This window comes from Mustelus asterias, chromosome 21 (genome assembly GCF_964213995.1).
Source record: "Mustelus asterias chromosome 21, sMusAst1.hap1.1, whole genome shotgun sequence".
Taxonomy (NCBI): Eukaryota; Metazoa; Chordata; class Chondrichthyes; order Carcharhiniformes; family Triakidae; genus Mustelus; species Mustelus asterias.
This window is the reverse complement of record NC_135821.1, coordinates 59,144,349-59,162,753: the sequence shown is the minus strand read 5'-3', so window position 1 is coordinate 59,162,753 and position 18,405 is coordinate 59,144,349. Positions and strand designations below refer to the sequence as shown.

General features: G+C 46.2%; 1 protein-coding gene across 1 annotated transcript in view; it reads right to left on the bottom strand.

Annotated features, from left to right (window-relative positions):
* The window catches only part of hivep3b (HIVEP zinc finger 3b), a 77,338-nt gene that overhangs the window by 52,412 nt on the left and 6,521 nt on the right, over positions 1–18,405 (bottom strand). The window contains 1 exon segment of the mRNA XM_078237954.1: positions 16,623–16,768. Coding sequence (XP_078094080.1) covers positions 16,623–16,768 — 146 coding nt within the window.

Sequence of the window (18,405 nt, the reverse complement as noted above, 5' to 3'; positions counted from 1 at the left end):
AAATGCTTTATAAATACAAGTTCATGCATTTTGTCTACTGTAGCCAGACCTTGCTTTTTCACTACATTTGATTTTTTAAATTTATTCTTTCACTGCATATGGGCATCACTGGCAAGGTCCAGCATTTATTGCCCATCCCTATTTGCCCTTGAGAAGGTGGTGGTGAGCTTCCTTCTTAAACCGCTGCAGTTCCTGTGGTGTAGGTACACCCAGAATGCTGTTAGGAAAGGAATTCCAGGATTTTGACCCAGTGACAGCGAAGGAACGGTGACATAGTCCAAGCCAGGATAATGTGCGGCTTGGAGGTAATCTTGCAGGTGGTGGTGTTCCTTTGCAACTGCCCTTGTTAGGGTTGCCAACTCTGACAGGACATGTTCCAGAAGATGTCAGTAAGTTTAAAGTTTATTTATTATTGTCACAAGTAGGCTTAGATTAACACTGCAGTGAAGTTGCTGTAAAATCCCCTAGTCACCACACTCCGGAACATGTTCGGATACACTGAGGGAGAATTTAGCATGGCCAATGCACCTAACCAGCACGTCTTTCAGACTGTGGGAAACCGGAGCACCCAGAGGAAACCCACGCAGACAAGGGGAGAACACGCAGACTCCGCAAAGGCAGTGACCCAAGCCAGGAATCGAACCCAGGTCCCTGACGCTGTGAGGCAGCAGTGCTAAGGACTGTGCCACCGTGTCACCCTGTGCCATCATGCCACCCCAAGTAGGAAGGACATCTCAGAAAGCTGCTGGCCTCGCACACTTGGGGGAATGTCTTCACTTCTCATCCACCCCTCCACCTCACCCCCCTTCGCTTGGCCGCTGTCCCCGACACAGCTTTATGACATTCATTTCACTTTTTGGTTTTTCCTTTGCAACAATCACTTTGGGGTCTTTTAAATGTTTAATTCTGGCTTCCAACGTGATTTGTTTTCAACCTCCCCAAGTTCAGAGGAAAACAAATAAAGCAACACTGTGTTAAAAGTCAACCACACTCCCTGTCTACTGTCTCTTCAGGACTGAGGTAACGCACTCGAACCTTAACGACCGATACAGGTGCAGGAAAGGCCCAGGCTTTTAGCAGGGCCGAGGCTGTCAGGTCCTCCTCCACCACTGCCATTTCACCGCAATCCCAGCACCTGACAATCATAGAATTATAGAATCCCTGCAGTGCCAGAAGGAGGCCATTCAGCCCATCGACTCTGCATGGACTCTCTGACAGAATATCTTACCCAAGCCCTCAGCCCTGCCCTATCCCATACCCCACACATTTCCCATGGCTAATCCATCTAACCTACACATCTTTGGAGTGTGGGAGGAAACGGGAGCACCCACAAGGAACGTACGCAGACATGGGAGAACGTGCAAACTCCACACAGTCACCCAAAGGCCGGGAATTGAACTCTGGTCCCTGGAGCTATGAGGCAGCAGTGCTAACCACTGTGCCACTAAGTTGTTAAATTAGCAGCTGTGCCGATCACACTGTCATTAGACATGATCCTTTAACCAAAGTAATTTTTCTAGGCCGCAGTGCTCCCTCTTACCTCGAGTCACAGGACTTTCAGCCACATCTCGAGGTCGACTCAAGGTTTAGGCAGCAGCCCATGGGAAAAATAATCAGGCAGTAGCGACATTTGTGAGTGTAGTTTGCGTGTGCGGACATATTGGCTACCTCTATGCTATCATGCTATAACCTACATGGCTGCCTCAAACACAATCATCAACAGTCATGAATGGACTGTGGCTACGGTCTAGCAGTTACAGAATGGAATGGCAGAATTATCATTTTCAAATCTCCCAGATTGCTTTTAATAGCTGCCGGGAGACTGATAGCGAACCCAGTAGACTTCCGACCATTCTGGGAGGGTTGGCAATGCTAGCCCTTGTCCTTCCAGGTGGTAGAGGCTGCAGGTTTGGAAGGTGCTGTGGAAGGGGGCTTACTGAGTCGCTGCAGTGCAGCTTGCGGATGGTACAAACTGCTGCTACTGTGCATCGGTGATGGAAGAAGTGAATGCTTAATGTGGTAGATGGGGTGCCAATCAAGCGGGCTGCTCTGTCCTGGATGGAGTCGAGCTTCATGAGTGTTTTTGAAGCTGCACCCATCCAGGCAAGTATGGAGAGGCCAGGATGGAGAACATTCCATCATACGTCTGACCCGTGCCTTGTCAGACTTACTTGGCCACAGAATTCCCAGCCTCTGACCTGCTCTTGTAGCCGCAATGGTGTCACTGTTTCCTTGTGCATGAACTGTGACTACCGGAGCTCCTAGCTACCTAAGATCTGATTCATGTTTTTTCTGCGTCCTTCCGTTTTAAGGCACCTTACCATCACACCCCCACACCCGCCTCCTTCCCACACCCGCCTCCCTCCAACAATCCCCCCTCGAGGAATCTCCCAGAGCAACCCAAGAGAAAAACTACCTGGCCTGTAAATGATTGTGCCTTACAAAATAGTCTTTGAAGACTTTGTTTATTGGTTATAAAAATACCGGGAATGGGATAAAAGGCTGTTGCCTGACAGTGAAAGGTAATCTAATGAAGTTGTGGGGAATCTATTCACTTTTCAATGGGTGGTGGGTAGCTAGGGGAATCGGAGGGGACGGGGGTGGGGTGTCCACATGGATGGACAGATTGGCCAATCAATGGCACAAGTGTGCCAAAGATGTGCAGGTTAGGTTGACTGGCCGTGCTAAATTGCCCCTCGTGTCAAGGGGAACTAGCAGGGTAAACGCGTGGGGTTGCGGAGATAGGGCCTGAGTGGGATCATTGTCAGTGCAGGCTCAATGGACCGAATGACCTGCTTCTGCACTGTAGGGATTCTATGATTCTATGAAGTGTGGGGGCAGGGACAGAAGGCCATGTGATGGCAGCTCCAGACCACAAATTGAAACATTACAGCGATCGTTAAAGATAGAGATGCAGGTTCAAAAAGAACATATTGCAAAGTAAACAAAGGGCATGGTTCATTTCTAGAGGGATAGAAATGAAAAGTCGGGCCATTGCAAAGAACCTTGATGTGATCGCATTTGGAATACTGCAAACAGCTTGGGCCTCCAGATTATATAAAGCATTAAAGAGGCACTGGAGACAATGTAAAAAAGATCTAACCGAGTGATATTTAAACTTGATGCAAAAAGTTTCATATTGAAACTTGAGGTGTGATACTTATCAGGAAAGACTGAACAGGATGGCACTCTTTTTCGAGTAAAAAGACTGAGGGGTGACCTGGTCAAAGTTTTTAATGTTATGAAATGGTTTGCTGGGGTCAACGCAGGGAAGATGTGTCCACCTGTGGCCAAGACCAGTATCAGGGCCATAGATACCAGACAGTCATTCATAAATCCAATCAGGAATTCAGGGAAAACTTCCTTATCCAGGGAGTGGCCAAGTTGTGGAACCTACGACTTCAGGGAGTACAGGTGAACTAGGGGGGCTAGCAGGGCAAATACATGGGGCGACGGGGATAGGGGCTGGGTGGGATTGTGGTCAGTGCAGACTCAGTGGGCCGAATGGCCTCCTTCTGCACTGTAGGGATTCTATGATTCTAGATGAAGGGGAAGTGGGTAAAGGTGAGGGAGAAATTTGGAAGAATATATGCTGATGGGATTTGATATTAGGAGGGGTTGGAGGAGGCTTGTGTGGAGCATTGACACTGGTGTGGATCTGTTTGGTGCTTCTGCACTATAAATATTTTGAATATCTTCGACCAGCGCTGGTGAACCTGGCTGTCACAGACTGCTGGTGGGATGCACGAGTCATGAGGACTGATGGTGTCGGTGGAATTGGTTTTCCATCTGGAGTTGCTCCCTTCAGGCAAGGAAGAGAGAAAATAGGGGATAGAAATCAGCTCACCCTATCAGTATATTCCAATAAATACGGTAGTTGTAAGGCCTGCTGCCTGATGTGCCGTTGGGAGACTCTACATGGTATGCCTGTAACTGTGGAATGCTTTTAAACAAACTCTCACTGTAAGCCCATCTGCAAGTAATCATTTCCTATCCAAAGACTATGCACTTTCAAGAAAAAGTACTTACGCTGCACACAACAAATTCAACATGGTCTTTTGAACAAGAATCTTGCCAGCAATTAATAAAGGTTCCCTTGTGGAAGCGAGCTCAGTACTTTCATTCTGTGCTCCTCGATTACACCATGGCCCCAGCAGAGCCCCCTCTGATTACACAGACCATGAGCCAAAGGTCTGGTTTTGTGCATCCATGCTGAATCCCAAATAAGTCACCAGATCTGCCCGAGATTTGCATCAGCCTCATTTACTTAGTGCTGATGAAGTTAACCCCACCCGATTCTCTGAATCACTCTCTGACTTTTTTCAGAGAAAGAACTTGGCAGTTATAAAGATGGAAGGGTAGGTTTCAAAACACTGTTCGAAGAATTGCTGTAATTCCCCCGTGCCCTGGTTAACATTTATCCAATGAGGTTATCTCGTCATTAACACATTTCTATTTGTGGGTCCTTGCTTTATATAGCCCCTTTCACAACCTCCAAAATGTTCTGAAGTGTTTTCTAACCCATGAAATATAGAACAAGTGGAGTCACTGGTGTAATGTAAGAACTTAGCTGGGTGCTAATTGGCTGCTGAGTTCTCTACATTATACCAGTGACTACACTTCTAAAATACTTCACGGCTTAGAAAGCACGTTGGGACGGCCTGAGGCTGTGAAAAGAACTTGTTACAACGATGAGGTTTATAAGATTGTTATCTCTTGTGATTATGGGCAGAATTTTACTGGCATATCCGCCCAGAAGTTCTTACGATCCTGCCCGAGCCCAATGGAGAATGCCATTCTCCGAGCCTCGCCCACCCCCGGAATCGGGGGGGGGGGGGGGGGAACGCACCGGTAAAATTCCAGCCTATATCTTTAAACTAAGGTAAAATAAAAGCTGGGGGGAGAGGGGGGTTGGTGTTGGGGCCAGGTAGTGTATAACCTGATCTGAAGTCTCCCTGACAGCAAGCCTAAGCAGTTCGATTGTTAAAGATTAAAGGGGACCCACATTGTTTTAATGGGAAGAAGGTGCAAGGTGCTTATACTTGGAGGCAATGGCAACGGCCTGTGTGCTAACTGGATAGATTGTGAGTCTCCAAAGTCCTATAAAAGTGTTGAGAATGGCGGGCTGTAAACAGTTGTGCTTTAAACTGTCCGCTTACTTGCAAGATAAAAGAGGGGTTGGGGGGGTCTCCGGGATGGCTAATCAGCATGTCTACCTGGATACAAGGCCCTTGTGCTTCATGCTGCTATAGAGATGGGCTTTGAGAGGGGAAGGGCCGAAGATATTCTTGAAACTCACAGACAAGGTTGGTGTGCCAGGAACTGGAAGAGGAAGATCAGCTAGGCAGCGAGATTCTATGGTTCACTATGCAGGAATGCAGGTAGGAGGTCGCGCTTAGATTAAAGAGACTGAATTTAGATGGACTTCAAACGAGCCTGGAAAATTCACCCAGCCTACGCTAGAGGAAAATTCTCTGGGGAGAAAAACCTCACTCTGAGATTAAAGGTTACCCGGCTGAGGAAGGAAAAGAACATAAGCAAACCTTTGGGAGGTAAGAACCACCTGGGATTGGTTCTGGGAGAATTGACCACTTCAAGGACAGTGTAAAGTAGATCTGTGAAATGTGTTTTCAATTGTGCTAAAAGGAAAAGAGAATTATTCTGTTCTGCCATTTAAGAGTGTGACCTGACAATCTGTCACACCCACATGATTGAGACTGAGAGCTAACTATTGGCCAGGATACCAGGAAGAACTTGTCCACTTTTCATCAAATAATGCCTTGCAGTCCTTAGCGTCTACCTGAGAGGTACACAAGGCCTTGTTTCACAATATCTTATTCAAAAACATGGCACCTCTGGCAGTGCAGCACTCCCTCAGTACAAATCTTGTGCTTAAGAGTCAGGAGCAGGAGTTCTCAAATTCCATCTGAAACTCTTTGGTTGCGTCATGCTGTCAACAAGTCTCTAATAGCACTTCCAGAAAGAATGTAATTACAGTGAGGCCCGTTTATCGGCAGATTAGGATGTGGCTGGTGTCTCCCACTGCCGTAATACAGTGGACTATTTATAGAACACACAAGGGATTACCCGAGACAGCTGATATTTATTCCGTCGCTGACTTTACCACAGGGTAAAAACTCATTTGTAGAAAAATGTTTGCAGATGTGGTGCATTTGCAACCATGAAGGCATGAAGTAAATTATTTGCTGACGTTTAGGCTGGCTACGCTTCTACCTTCAAATGTGATCTGCTCCAAATGAATGTTCCTGTTTCACCTGTTCCCTCCACACTGTGGAACACGTAGCTCTCTCCAGGGGTGAGAACGACCAAGGAACTGAATGCAGCTTTCCTCCCAGCTGTGCCAGGAAGCCTGGCCTCCACTCGGCAGTTAACCAATCAGCTGAGTTAGATGATGGATACAGCATGGGGAGGATTAGGCTTGCCTTCCATCCACCGTGACACTATGTATTGGTGGGTGACTGTTTAGGGTCACTCATTGCAAGGTGGTTGAATGGCACCAAAGGCAAAGGCACAATGGGCCGAATGGCCTCCTTCTGCTTATGGTCTATCCAATTAGTCCCACCCCTCTTGCTCTTTCTACATTGCCCCCAGATTTCTCCTTTTCAACCATTTATCCAATTCCCTTTCAAAAGCTGCTGCCACGCTTTCAGGCTGTGCATTGCTGATCATAACACACAATGTAAAATAAATTCTCATCTCCAACATACCCCACGCTCCCACCACTCCTGATTCCTTGGTCAATCCATTTTGATTCTTCCTATTGCATGCACCAGGTCACTGGGCTCGACTGGGCTCCAGGCAGGTAGGCCGTATACAATCTGTCCCGCCGATGCCAAATGGCATGGCCATGGGAGGATATCGGGCACGCCGTCCGTGCCTCCCACACCAGTTTGCCAGCCGTCCTGCCTCCCAGGCTGCAAAAAGACCAAGGTGTATGTTTAACATATTTATTACGTGAGCAAAGGAGCGGCGGGCATTTTTCTAATAAATGCTTTAAAAAATCTATAATAAACACAGAATATGCTGTAATTATTCACCAGGTCAGGTTGCATCCATGGACAGAAAATATAAAACTGTATCTGAGAGACGGCACCTCCTACAGTGCAGCACTCCCTCAGTACTACACTGGAGTGTTGGCCGAGATTTGTGTGCTCAGGTCTCTGGTTTGGGACTTTGAACCCAAGGTCTTCTAACTTTGAAGCTATGAATCAGCTGATGAATTATATATTTTGATCTTACTCAGGGACACTAGTCAATGAGAGGTTATCTCAGTGGACAGTCCCCAGCTGCCTTAGCATTGACTTCATTTCAATTCCCAGAGGAATTAGCAGATCAGAAAGGTATTAATAAACGTAACAGCTCATTGCAGGTGGGTTAATTTTGGATAGCTTCTCCCTTGCTTCTTACTAAGGGTGCACTGGATAAAAAACAAGCGTGGCTCTTACAATGAAGTTAGACGGCATGCATCACAGATTAATTTGGTAACAGGTTTGAAACCCTTCTAAGAATAAGCAAATCGCAAAGTCAACATAAACCAAAGGTTTGCAAAACACCAAAACCACATCTAATCGCGCTTCGGTCAGTTGCTGTTAGTTCATCATGCGTCACTACAAAGGACAACACTAACTGGAAGTGTTCCAACTGGCTTTGGCTCAGCTCAAGCAGCCGTTGGCATTAGCTGCCTGTATTATATGACAAGGTCGCCTTCAATAATGCGCAATGAGGCCAGAGATGGCCCCAGCACTACAAACAATCCAGTGGTCTTGCGGCTGGAAGTGCTCACACATTGCTTCAACAGCTGACTTTGACTGGTGCCTCTTGCAGGGGTGCACAGGAGCAGTGCTGACATTACCAAGTGAGGATTCGCCAACCTGGAACCCAGGTCAGGCTACGCCAAGCCTGAGCACGTCACTGATCTGTATGGGGTGGCCACATGCCTCCCACATGACTGAACACTGACTTTGATGAAAATCCCACAGCCACACTGACAATCTAGATGCTAGCTGCCCAGGTGCCAGTGCCGTGCCCTCCTCCCGCATGGTAATGAAGGACATGTTAAGATATGATAGCAACTGGGTCCATTACTGAAGTGGTTTTGGCAACTGCATGATGCTTGATGATAAATCTGCGCAGAAAAAAAGAGACAGCAGACTGGGAATGGAGGAGTGAAAATAGTCGCTGTTAAGAACATGCCTCTCTGAAATGTGCAGCAGGACAGCTCATTATGTTAAGAAATTATGTCAAATTTCCTGTTGGTTCTTGCTTGACGGGAACAAGGGTTGGAGACAGGGCTGTAGCAATGCAGAGCCAATTCTGCGATTTGCCCGCTAGCCTGGTGAGACTCCAAGCTGCGAGTTCACCCATAAATCATTCTTTTAATTATCTGCTGATCCCATCCTGGAGCAGAAAGAGCTTCTGCAACTAGCAGAGCCCTCGCTGCAAAGAAACCTTTTCTTTTAAATCAGAACTGCTAACCCCGAAAGCCCGTTCCTGTCACTAGTTAAACAGGAAAAGAACAAACTGCAGACAGACACTTTTGGATTTTCCCTTCACAATCTAGTGTTTCCCTCTCTGACACTGTGGTTTTGCCAAAAGCCCTGTCATGGTGCTGTGGGCAGATTTCCCTGCCTCAGTGACGTACACTGTGCACTCAGTACAGTGCACAAACAACCACCTCAGTCCTTGAGTCAGAAAATGATCAAAGCATCATGTCATCTGGATTTCTGACTGGTTACTCTGCAAACCATTCCTTTTCAATCTAGTTTTAAAAATCTGAGCTTTTCCAATGTTTTAACATATATTTCCAACACTATTCCCACCTAAGGAGGAGGCCAGAACAAGGGGCCATAAAATGAAGAAAGGGCGGCACGGTAGCACAGTGGTTAGCACTGCTGCTTCACAGCTCCAGGGACCTGGGTTCGATTCCTGGCTTGGGTCACTGTCTGTGTGGAGTTTGCACATTCTCCTCGTGTCTGCGTGGGTTTCCTCCGGGTGCTCCGGTTTCCTCCCACAGTCCAAAGATGTGCGGGTTAGGTTGATAGGCCATGCTAAAAATTGCCCCTTAGTGTCCTGAGATGTGTAGGTTAGAGGGATTAGTGGGTAAAATATGTAGGGATATGGGGGTAGGGCCTGGGTGGGATTGTGGTCGGTGCAGACTCGATGGGCCGAATGGCCTCTTTCTGTACTGTAGGGTTTCTATGATTTCTATGAAGATGGTCACCAATATATCCAGTAAGGATATAAAAGACACTTCTCTGCCTCAGGGAATATATCAATAGTTCACAGGTCCAGTGAAATGCTTTACACGATTATTTACTCTGAAAGTAACTCCCCAGAAATTGTATATCCATTGGTGGAAATTTTCCAAAATTCTTTGGACTCTGGAATAGTTCCTACTGATGGGGAGGGTAGCTAATGTAAGCCCGCTTTTCAAAAAGGGAAGTAGAGAAAAAACAGGAAAATATAGACCAGTGAGCCTGATGTCCGTAGTAGGGAAATTGCTCGAGTCCATTATTTCATAGCACAGCATTTGGAAAGCAGTGTTGTAATCAGACAAAGTCAGCATCGAGCTAAGAAAGGGAAATCATGCTTGACAAACCTACTGGAACTCTTATAATATGCAACTCGTAGAGTTGACCGAGGAGTACTGGTGGATGTGGTTTATTTAGACTTTCGGAAGGTTTTTGACAAGGTCTCACATAGCAGATTACTATGTAAAGTTAAGGAGCGTGGGATTGTGACTAGTATCTTGAGATGGATAGAAAGCTGGTTAGCAGACAGGAAGCAAAGAGTTGGAATATTTTTTTCCGATTGGCAGACCGTGACGAGTGGGTTATCACAGAGCTCTGTGCTAGGACCCCAACTGTACACATTATATATTAATGATTTGAACAAGGGAAGTAAATGCATTATCTCCAAATTTGCAGATGATACAGAATTGGGTGAGAGGGCGAGCTGTGAGGAGGATACAGAGATGCTTCAGCGTGATTTGGACAGGCTGAGTGTGTGGGCAGATGCAGTGTAATATGGATAAATGTGAGGTTATCCACTTTGATCGCAAAAATAGGAAGGCAGATTATTATTTGAATGGGTGTAAATTGAGAGAGGTGGATACTCAGCGAGACCATGATGTCCTCGTGCATCACTTGCTGAAAGTAAGCACGCAAGTACAGCAAGTAGTAAAGAAGGCAAATGGTATGTTGGCCTTCATAGCGAGAGGATTTGAGTACAGGAATAGGGATGTTTTACTGCAATTATATAGGGCATTGGTGAGGCCACACCTGGAGTATTGTGTGCAGTTTTAGTGTCCTTAGTTGAGGAATGATGTTCTTACTATAGAGTGAGTGCAACAAAGGTTTACCAGGCTGATTCCTGGGTTGGCAGGACTGTCATATGAGGAGAGATTGAGTTGGTTAGGATTATATTCATTGGAGTTTAGAAGAGTGAGAGGGGATCTCATAGAAACTTATAAAATTGTAACAGGGTTAGACAGGGTAGATTCAGAAAGAATGTGCCTGATGGTGGGAGAGTCCAGAACTAGTTTGAGGATAAGAGGTAAATCTTTTAGGACTGTGTTGAGGAGAAATTTGTTCACCCAGAGGGTGGTGAATGTGTGGAATTCACTATCACAGAAAGTAGTTGAGGCCAAAATGTTGGATTTCAAGAGGACAGCACCATCCAAATCCACGACCATTACTATCTAGAGGGACAAGGGCAACAGATACCTGGGAACGCCACCACCTGGATGTTCCCCTCTAAGTCACTCCCCATCCTGACTTGGAAATATTTTGCCGTTCCTTCACTGTCACTGGGTAAAACTCCAGGAATTCCCTCCCGAACAACACTGGGCATGCCTACACCTCAGGGACTGCAGTGGTTCAAAAATGGCAGCTCACCACCATCTTCTGAAGGGCAACAATGGATGGGCAATAAATGCTGGCAAGTCACATCCCATAAATGAATTTTTAAAAATGTCAGGCTTCCTCTTATGGGCTAGATTTCCAACCCCGAGGCAGGTAGCAGAAGTTGGGAAAGTTTCTGGCTCACCCCACTCAGCTGGGGAGAAAGCGTCCGCAGGGATGATATGTTCATTGTGGTGGCGGGGCGTGGGGGGGGGAGGTGGCGATGGCGATGGTGGGTGCAGGCTGCCATCAGGCCCACTGACCTTGGAAAAGGTTTGGAGGCAGGTGCAGAGGCCTACCTCAGTGCTGTGGGACCTCCTCCCAGTTAATATAAAGAAATAGAAAGCCCCTCCAGCCCTCAACCCTCACAGCTCTTTATCTCCACACACTCCCCCTGCCTCATCCATCCCACTGCATGCTCCTCCTTCCACCACTGCCCCCCTCGCACCCCATAGCCCCTCATGGCACCCAAGCCATTTTTCTCCCAAACAACCCCAATGCGTTCCTCCCCCCCACGACTGAACTGGCTGCACAGTAATAAACAGAGCAGGTGGATGAATAACCTATCAATCTTTTATGCAAATTTTCCATGCAAATAAATCAGTTATCAAATTAGCAATGGCCTTTAATGGCAATGGTTCAAGTCCATGCCAATTGTCGCTACAGCTGGTGTTACACTTCACCGACTGAAGTAAATATTTATCTTCAGTCCATCTAATGTTACTTTTGCGGATGCCCTAATCTATTTTAACAGTGGGAAACCTGCCTTTTCCACCCAGGAAACAGGTTGCACTCTTATGAAAAAGATTGCAACATTTTGTGCTACAATACTCCAAGCTCCTTAAAATCCGAATTAACCCAGCACATTAAACACAGCATCGTCTCTGACATTCAAACAAATCCTTCTGAACTATCATTAGCGACATGACCTTTAAAGGTTATCTGCATCCTCCTAACTACTGTGATGTGTTTGTTCAGTGGGAGATAGTGTGGGCCTATTACGTATGCACGCACACACACGCAAATGCACACTTTGTGCACATTGACACATTACACAGTCACAACACGCACACATTACGCACATACACACACACACAGAATAGTTACTTGAACTTTCACAGTGGCTCAACATCTCCAAACCAGGGGCCCCCCTCCAGGTCATCGCTCTGAGCAATTCCATCAGTGATGTGTGTTCTCACCCAGAAAGAAATGGGACAAACCCAAGCTCTCCCCAATGTTGCTTACTTGGTGAGTGATGCACAAGTGCGGAGAATGTAACAGTCCTTCATGAAATCCTAACATAGAATGAAGGCTGCCAAGATTCTCTCTCCAATAATCACTTAAATGGACAGCAAGTGAACTTGCAATTTCCTGGAGTATATGGCCAAGGAGGGTGGATAACACGCATTCACACAAATCAGCTGAGCTTACAGTCTTCATTCTAATGTAGTTACTGTCCTCTTGTGACGTTGTTCACTGATGGACCAGGGCCTAAAGCACAGATGAGTTTGATCTGATTACAAATCTGTTTTTTCTGCTCAAGGCCACTGCTTGAAATAGCGCAATCACAGTGGCTTCTGAATGAGCGAGGGCAATCAAAGGGCAGTTATAACTGTTTGTAAATGACAGACTCCAGCTGAGTGATTGGCTGTCTTTGTCGTTTTACTGCATTTTTCCCTTCTAACATTAACCACTGAGCAATGTGCCCTCAAAATGCGCCAGTGCAGCCATGCACCAGTCCCTCAAGTACCGCACACTAATTATTCTCACTGCACACATCCCGATGCACGAATGAGGTTTACTGCCACTCTAGCCCTTGAGCAAATAAGCTGTAGACTCCCCAGGACAGGAAATTAGTGGACGAGTGCCAAGCGTGACATGATTAATCAGGTGGAATTAACAGTTGACATTCACTCTTGTCAGTTCCTGGATCCCAAAGTTATCACTTAGCACCCGTCTTTCCTGTGACCTTCTCGTCACTTCTGTCTCCTGACCCTCCCACTTGCAGCCTCTCTCTTGCTGTCCTCTCCCAAGCCTTCACTCACAGCAATGGGTTCAGGGGAGGGGAACAGCGAGTCAAGAGAAGGGGTGAGCAGGTGATAAGCTCAAAGAGTTGGTAAGTTATGAAGTGTTAGTTGTAAGTTAGCAAGTTGTTAAGTTACTAAAAGTTAGAGGATTTTTGGGTCAGTTAATAGTCACATTACTGCAGGTGGGTTTTGTAGAATTTTAAAATATTGATTCCAAAGACATACAACACAGTATAAGGGCATTTCTAGGGAGTTTGTGATTTGGATTCCTTGTCCAGATCACCAAATGTTAACGCAAAGCTTCTTGAAAGGTTATCTTGTGGGACACTTGTAACTGTGCATATTTCCAAATATCACTCTCCTCAAATTCACTTTTACATGTACTGTGAGAGACAGGTTACTTTCAAAATGGTGAACCAGTTTATGACTTCGCAATTAAAAGATCTTTAATCTTAAAAAGAACTGTAGGTGGAATAAATGCCTCTGGTTCCCCCAAAACCATCTCAGCAGTCACTGTCCCTCCTGGGATTCCATTGTATCAGCTTGCACAGTTAGGGATGGGCCTCTTGACGGATGGTGTCAAATGTTCTCTCCCACGGATTGAGTGGTGGGTTTGGATATTAAGGCAACCTGCGGAAGAAATTCGCAGGCTGCAAAATTCAATAAGATGTGAAAACAGACGCAGAGACTGCGATGCGCAATTAACTCATGCCCATTGCTTCCAAGCATGCAGAATGCAAATATTGTTTGGTGCTGAGTGCATCTGTGCAAGGGTTTAAATTCATGAGAGACTAGCACCAATTGAAATTGGCCTGCACTATTTAAAGCTGCCCTGTACTGTTAAAGGGGAAGCCACATGCTGACTGAAACATGTGCTGGAACAGGTTGCAGAAGAGAATGTGAGCAAGAAAAAACACAGAGTTCTTGCACAACCTGGCAAAGAGAGAGCTGCAAGGTTTTCAGACAAAGCACTGGAGGAGTTGGTTGAGGAGGTGCAAGGGAGAGACGCTACCTAACCGCAGGGGGTCAGAAGACCCTTAGGACAAATGCCCAGAGGACAGTGGGAGTAGGTAACTGTGGCGGGTAATGCCAGGCATTTAGCCCTGAGAATCTCTGTGCAGCACCACAAGAGGCTCAATGATTTCACATGAGTGGTCAAGGTCAGTAAATGTTAAATGTCATGCACATCAAGTGTTCAATTAGCATCACAAACTGCTCAATGCATCATACACACATTTCTCACCTATCAACAGTCTCTATCAATCCTGACTCACGCTATTCAGAGCTTCACCTCACCCTCATTGCTGGGAGCCTCACAACCACATCTCACAATTAAACAATTATCAGGAGGAGGAGAAACATTCTTAATAACCTGGGGAGCCTAGCTCGTTAATGCAAATAGCAAAGCTGAAGCATCTGTAAACACCTCCAGCCAGAGGTAGTGAGTGGCTGTTCTATCTCAGCCTGAGGTCCCATTTGATTCACTTTACGTGATGTCAAGAAACAGCTGAGGGCGCTGGATCCTGCAAAGGCTGTGGGCCCTGACAACTTCCCTGCATCATGCGGAAGGCTTGTGCTTCAGAACTAGCTGTGCCCCGAGCCAAGCTGTTCCAGTACAGCTACAACACTGGCATCTAGCTGGCAATGTGGAACATTGCCCAGATATGTCCTTTTCACAAGAAAAAATACAATCTGGACAATTCAGTCTATTCTCCATCAAAAGCAAAGTGATGAAAGATGTTGCTGTCAAGTGGCACTTACACAGCAATAACCTGCCTACTGATGCCCAGTTTGCATTACACCAGGGCCATTCAGTTCTAGACCTCATTACAACCCTGGTCCAAGCGTGAACAAAAGTGGAGGTGAGAGAGTGACTGCTGTTGACATCAAGCCGGCATTTGGCTGAGTGTGGCACCAAGGAGTATTGGCAAAATTGAAGTCATTGGCAATCAAGGTGAAAACTCTCCACCGCTTTGAGTCATGCCCGGAACAAAGGAAGATGCCTGTGATTGTTAGAGGAGGGTCGTGGGTGCAACGATCTTAAGCTGGTTCATCAATGACCTTCCTTCCATCCTAATATCAAAGGTGGAGATGTTCATTATCATTTGTGACCCCTCAGGTATTGAAGCAGTCCATTCCTGCACGCAACAAGACGTGGATGACATTCAGGTTTGCACTATTAAGTGGCAAGTAAAATTTGTGCCACACAAGTGCAATGTCCGTCTTCCACAAGAGAGAATTTCGCCACCTCCTGTTGACATTCACCAGCATTACCATTGCTGAATCCCCCATCCTGGAGGGTCAGCATTGACCAGAAACTGAACTGGACTAGCTGTATAAATACCATGGCTACAAGAGCAGGTCAGATGCTAAGCATCCTGTGGCGAGTAACTTACCGTCTGACTCTGAAAAGCCTGTCCACCATCTACAAGGCACAAGTCAGGCACAAGTGATGGAATACTCTCCACTTGCCTGGGCTCCAATAACACTCGAGAAGTGCGACATCACCCATGACAAAGCAGCTTGCTAGGTTAGCACTCCTTCCGCCACCAGTGCACAGGCAGCAAAATCTACAATGTACAAAATGCGCTGCAGTAACTTGAAAAAACTCCTTTGACAGCGTCTTTCAAATACGCTACCTCTACCTGGCAGCAGGCACATGGGTCCACGACCACCTTCACAAATCCCTCCAAGTCACACACCATTTTAAGTTGAAGCTATATTGCCATTCCTTCGCTGTGGCTGGGTCAAAATCCAGGAACTCCCTCCCTAACAGCACTGTGGGTGTACCTACACCATATAGACCACAGTGGTTCAAGAAGGTGGTCACCACCACCTTTTCAAGGGTAATCAGGGATGGGCAATAAACGCTGGTCTGGCCAATGATCCCGTGAACAAATAAGGAAAGAACTTGGGGGAAAAGGTGACTTTATGTTTGGATAAAGTTGTCCTTTGGTGCCTGGTTTAATTTTTTATAAATGTCCAGACATGCTGCCTAAAAGACAACACAGTTGCTGAAACAAGACCGTCAACATTTGAATTGAGGGAAATGTGGGTAACATTGCTCCATAACATTGACGATCGTTTGTGCTGGTCAAGCTGCAGGCAGGACCATGACATCTTAGCTGGAAAACTTGGTATGCAATGTGATGGATGGTCCCAATGAGAGTCAACAGTTTGCAAATGCCTCATTTTGAACCTGTGCTTATCAAGCACAGGCTGTGAAGGGGCAAACCTAACCCACAGTTTTTAATGCCGTGTCTCAGTCAGTTTTGTTCCTGTTCTGGTAACACAGTATTTAATAATCAGAAACATTCCTAAAACAGACAAAAGGGCCCATGTTTCACCATGTCACCATTTTGCTTCCAGAAACATAGTTGGGTACATTCCCCCACCCACCCATCATTTTAAGTATCGTTGCTGGCAATTTGCACTTTGGATCAGAGAAAAAAAAAAGCCTAAACCTTTAAGTCCTCTTTGAACCATGGCGGGGGGAAGTTTGTCTCAAGCCTGCGATATGCTAAAAAGTCTGTCATGTAACCATTCTAATGTCACTTGTCGGCTGCAGTGTTAAATCCCCACGGCAAATATTCTTCACTGCAAAGGTCACGCACTTCAGAGCAAAACCACCATCACTCCGCAATACGCAAATGTGTTGAAACACTGCCCTTACCCTCCTTCAAAGATCTTAACTCTAGTTGGCTCCACTCTCTTGGGCGTTGAGGTGTCTTCTTCATGCTTCTCCCTTCTATCTTCTTCCTTTTCTGTTTTGCAGACTTCTTTTCTACCATCAGCATGAAGCAGGGAAGGACTATGAATCTGTGCAGGAACATTTGAATTGAGTCGTTAGTACTATTCTGGGCAATACACTTCCCCCCCTCATGCCTCATTTCCTTCTACAACCTGCACGTGTTCCAAAAGAAAGGGATCATCAAAAGGGATCTGGGATGAATAACAGACTCGCAATGGTCAATGGTCCAGACAAATGAGTAAAGCAATCAACATAAGCTTATAGCATTTTGGCAATTATGGTCAGAATAGTAGAATACCAGTCGCCAGAAGTTACGCATTTAAGTGCAACAAAAACAGAAAATGCTGGAAAATCTCAGCAGGCCAGACAGTATGAAGAGAGAATAGAGCCAATGTTTCGCCACAGATGCTGTCAGACCTGCTAAGATTTCCCTGCATTTTCTGTTTTTGTTTCAGATTCCAGCACCCGCAGTGTTTTACCTTTATCTCATTTAAGTGCATTTGGTCAGTCCTCGCTTGGAGCACTGTGCACAATACTGAACATCCAGCCACAAGAAAAAAAGATATGTGTGCATAAGGGAGGTTCTAGGTTTTGTGTTGGGGAGAGTCTGAGTTGCATAGGACTTTGAGGTTGTGGAAAAGCCAACTCATGTTTGAGTAATGGTCGGGAAGCAGGCGTTGGGTCTGCAGTGAGGGTACGGCGTCTGAGGGACAAGACAATGGGTTTGCCTTTACCCATGTTTAACTGGAGGATATGGTGGCTTATCCAAACCTGGATCTTGGAGGAGTCATTGGACAGCACGCGGACACTGAGAGTGTCAGGATGATGGAGATTGGAGCTTGGTCTAATCAGTGCACATGGAGAAGCTGATTGCTTCTTTATTTGTGGATGATGTTGCCAAAGGCAGCATGTGGATGAGGATGATGGGCAAGGTTTAAATCCTTGAGGTTGTGCAGCGAAGGGGAAATGTCATTGGGAAAAGTACTCTGGCTAAATAACAGAGGAAGAACAAGGAAAGATTTGCATTTCTATAGCACCCTATTCACTATTTCAGGGCACCCGAAAGCACTTGACACCCAAATTTGGTCACTGTTGTAACTTTGGGAAATGCCATGGCTGATTTGAGCACAGTAGGATCCCACAAACACCAATGTATTGATGTAATAAGAGATGGCTAAATCCTCTTTTTTTGGTGTTGCTTAAGGGGTAAGTAATGACCAGGAGAATACAGGTGAAAGCTCCTGTGCCCTTCTTCAAAAACGTGCCACAGAGTCTTTCACATCCGCTTGAGAAGGCAAATGGGCCCTCAGTTAAACGTCGTACCTGGCAGTACTGCACTCCTTTAGCACTGCACTGAAACACTGGCCGAGACTTTCCCCAGAGGTCTCCTCAGTGGGACTCGAACCCACAACCTTCTGACTCAGAAGTAAGACTTGCTGCTCACTGAGCCACAGCAGACTGAACCAAGTAAAGGGAGACCTGTGTGGAGTTTGCATGTTCTCCCCGTGTCTGCGAGGGTTTCCTTCGGGTGCTCCGGTTTCCTCCCACAGTCCAAAGATGTACGGGTTAGGTGGATTGGCTATGCTAAATTGCCCCTAGTGTCGGGGGTTTAGCTGGGTAAGTGTGCCGGGCTATGGAAATAGGGCCTGGGTTGTACAGACTTGATGGGCCGAATAGTTCCTTCTGTACTGTAGGGATTCTATGA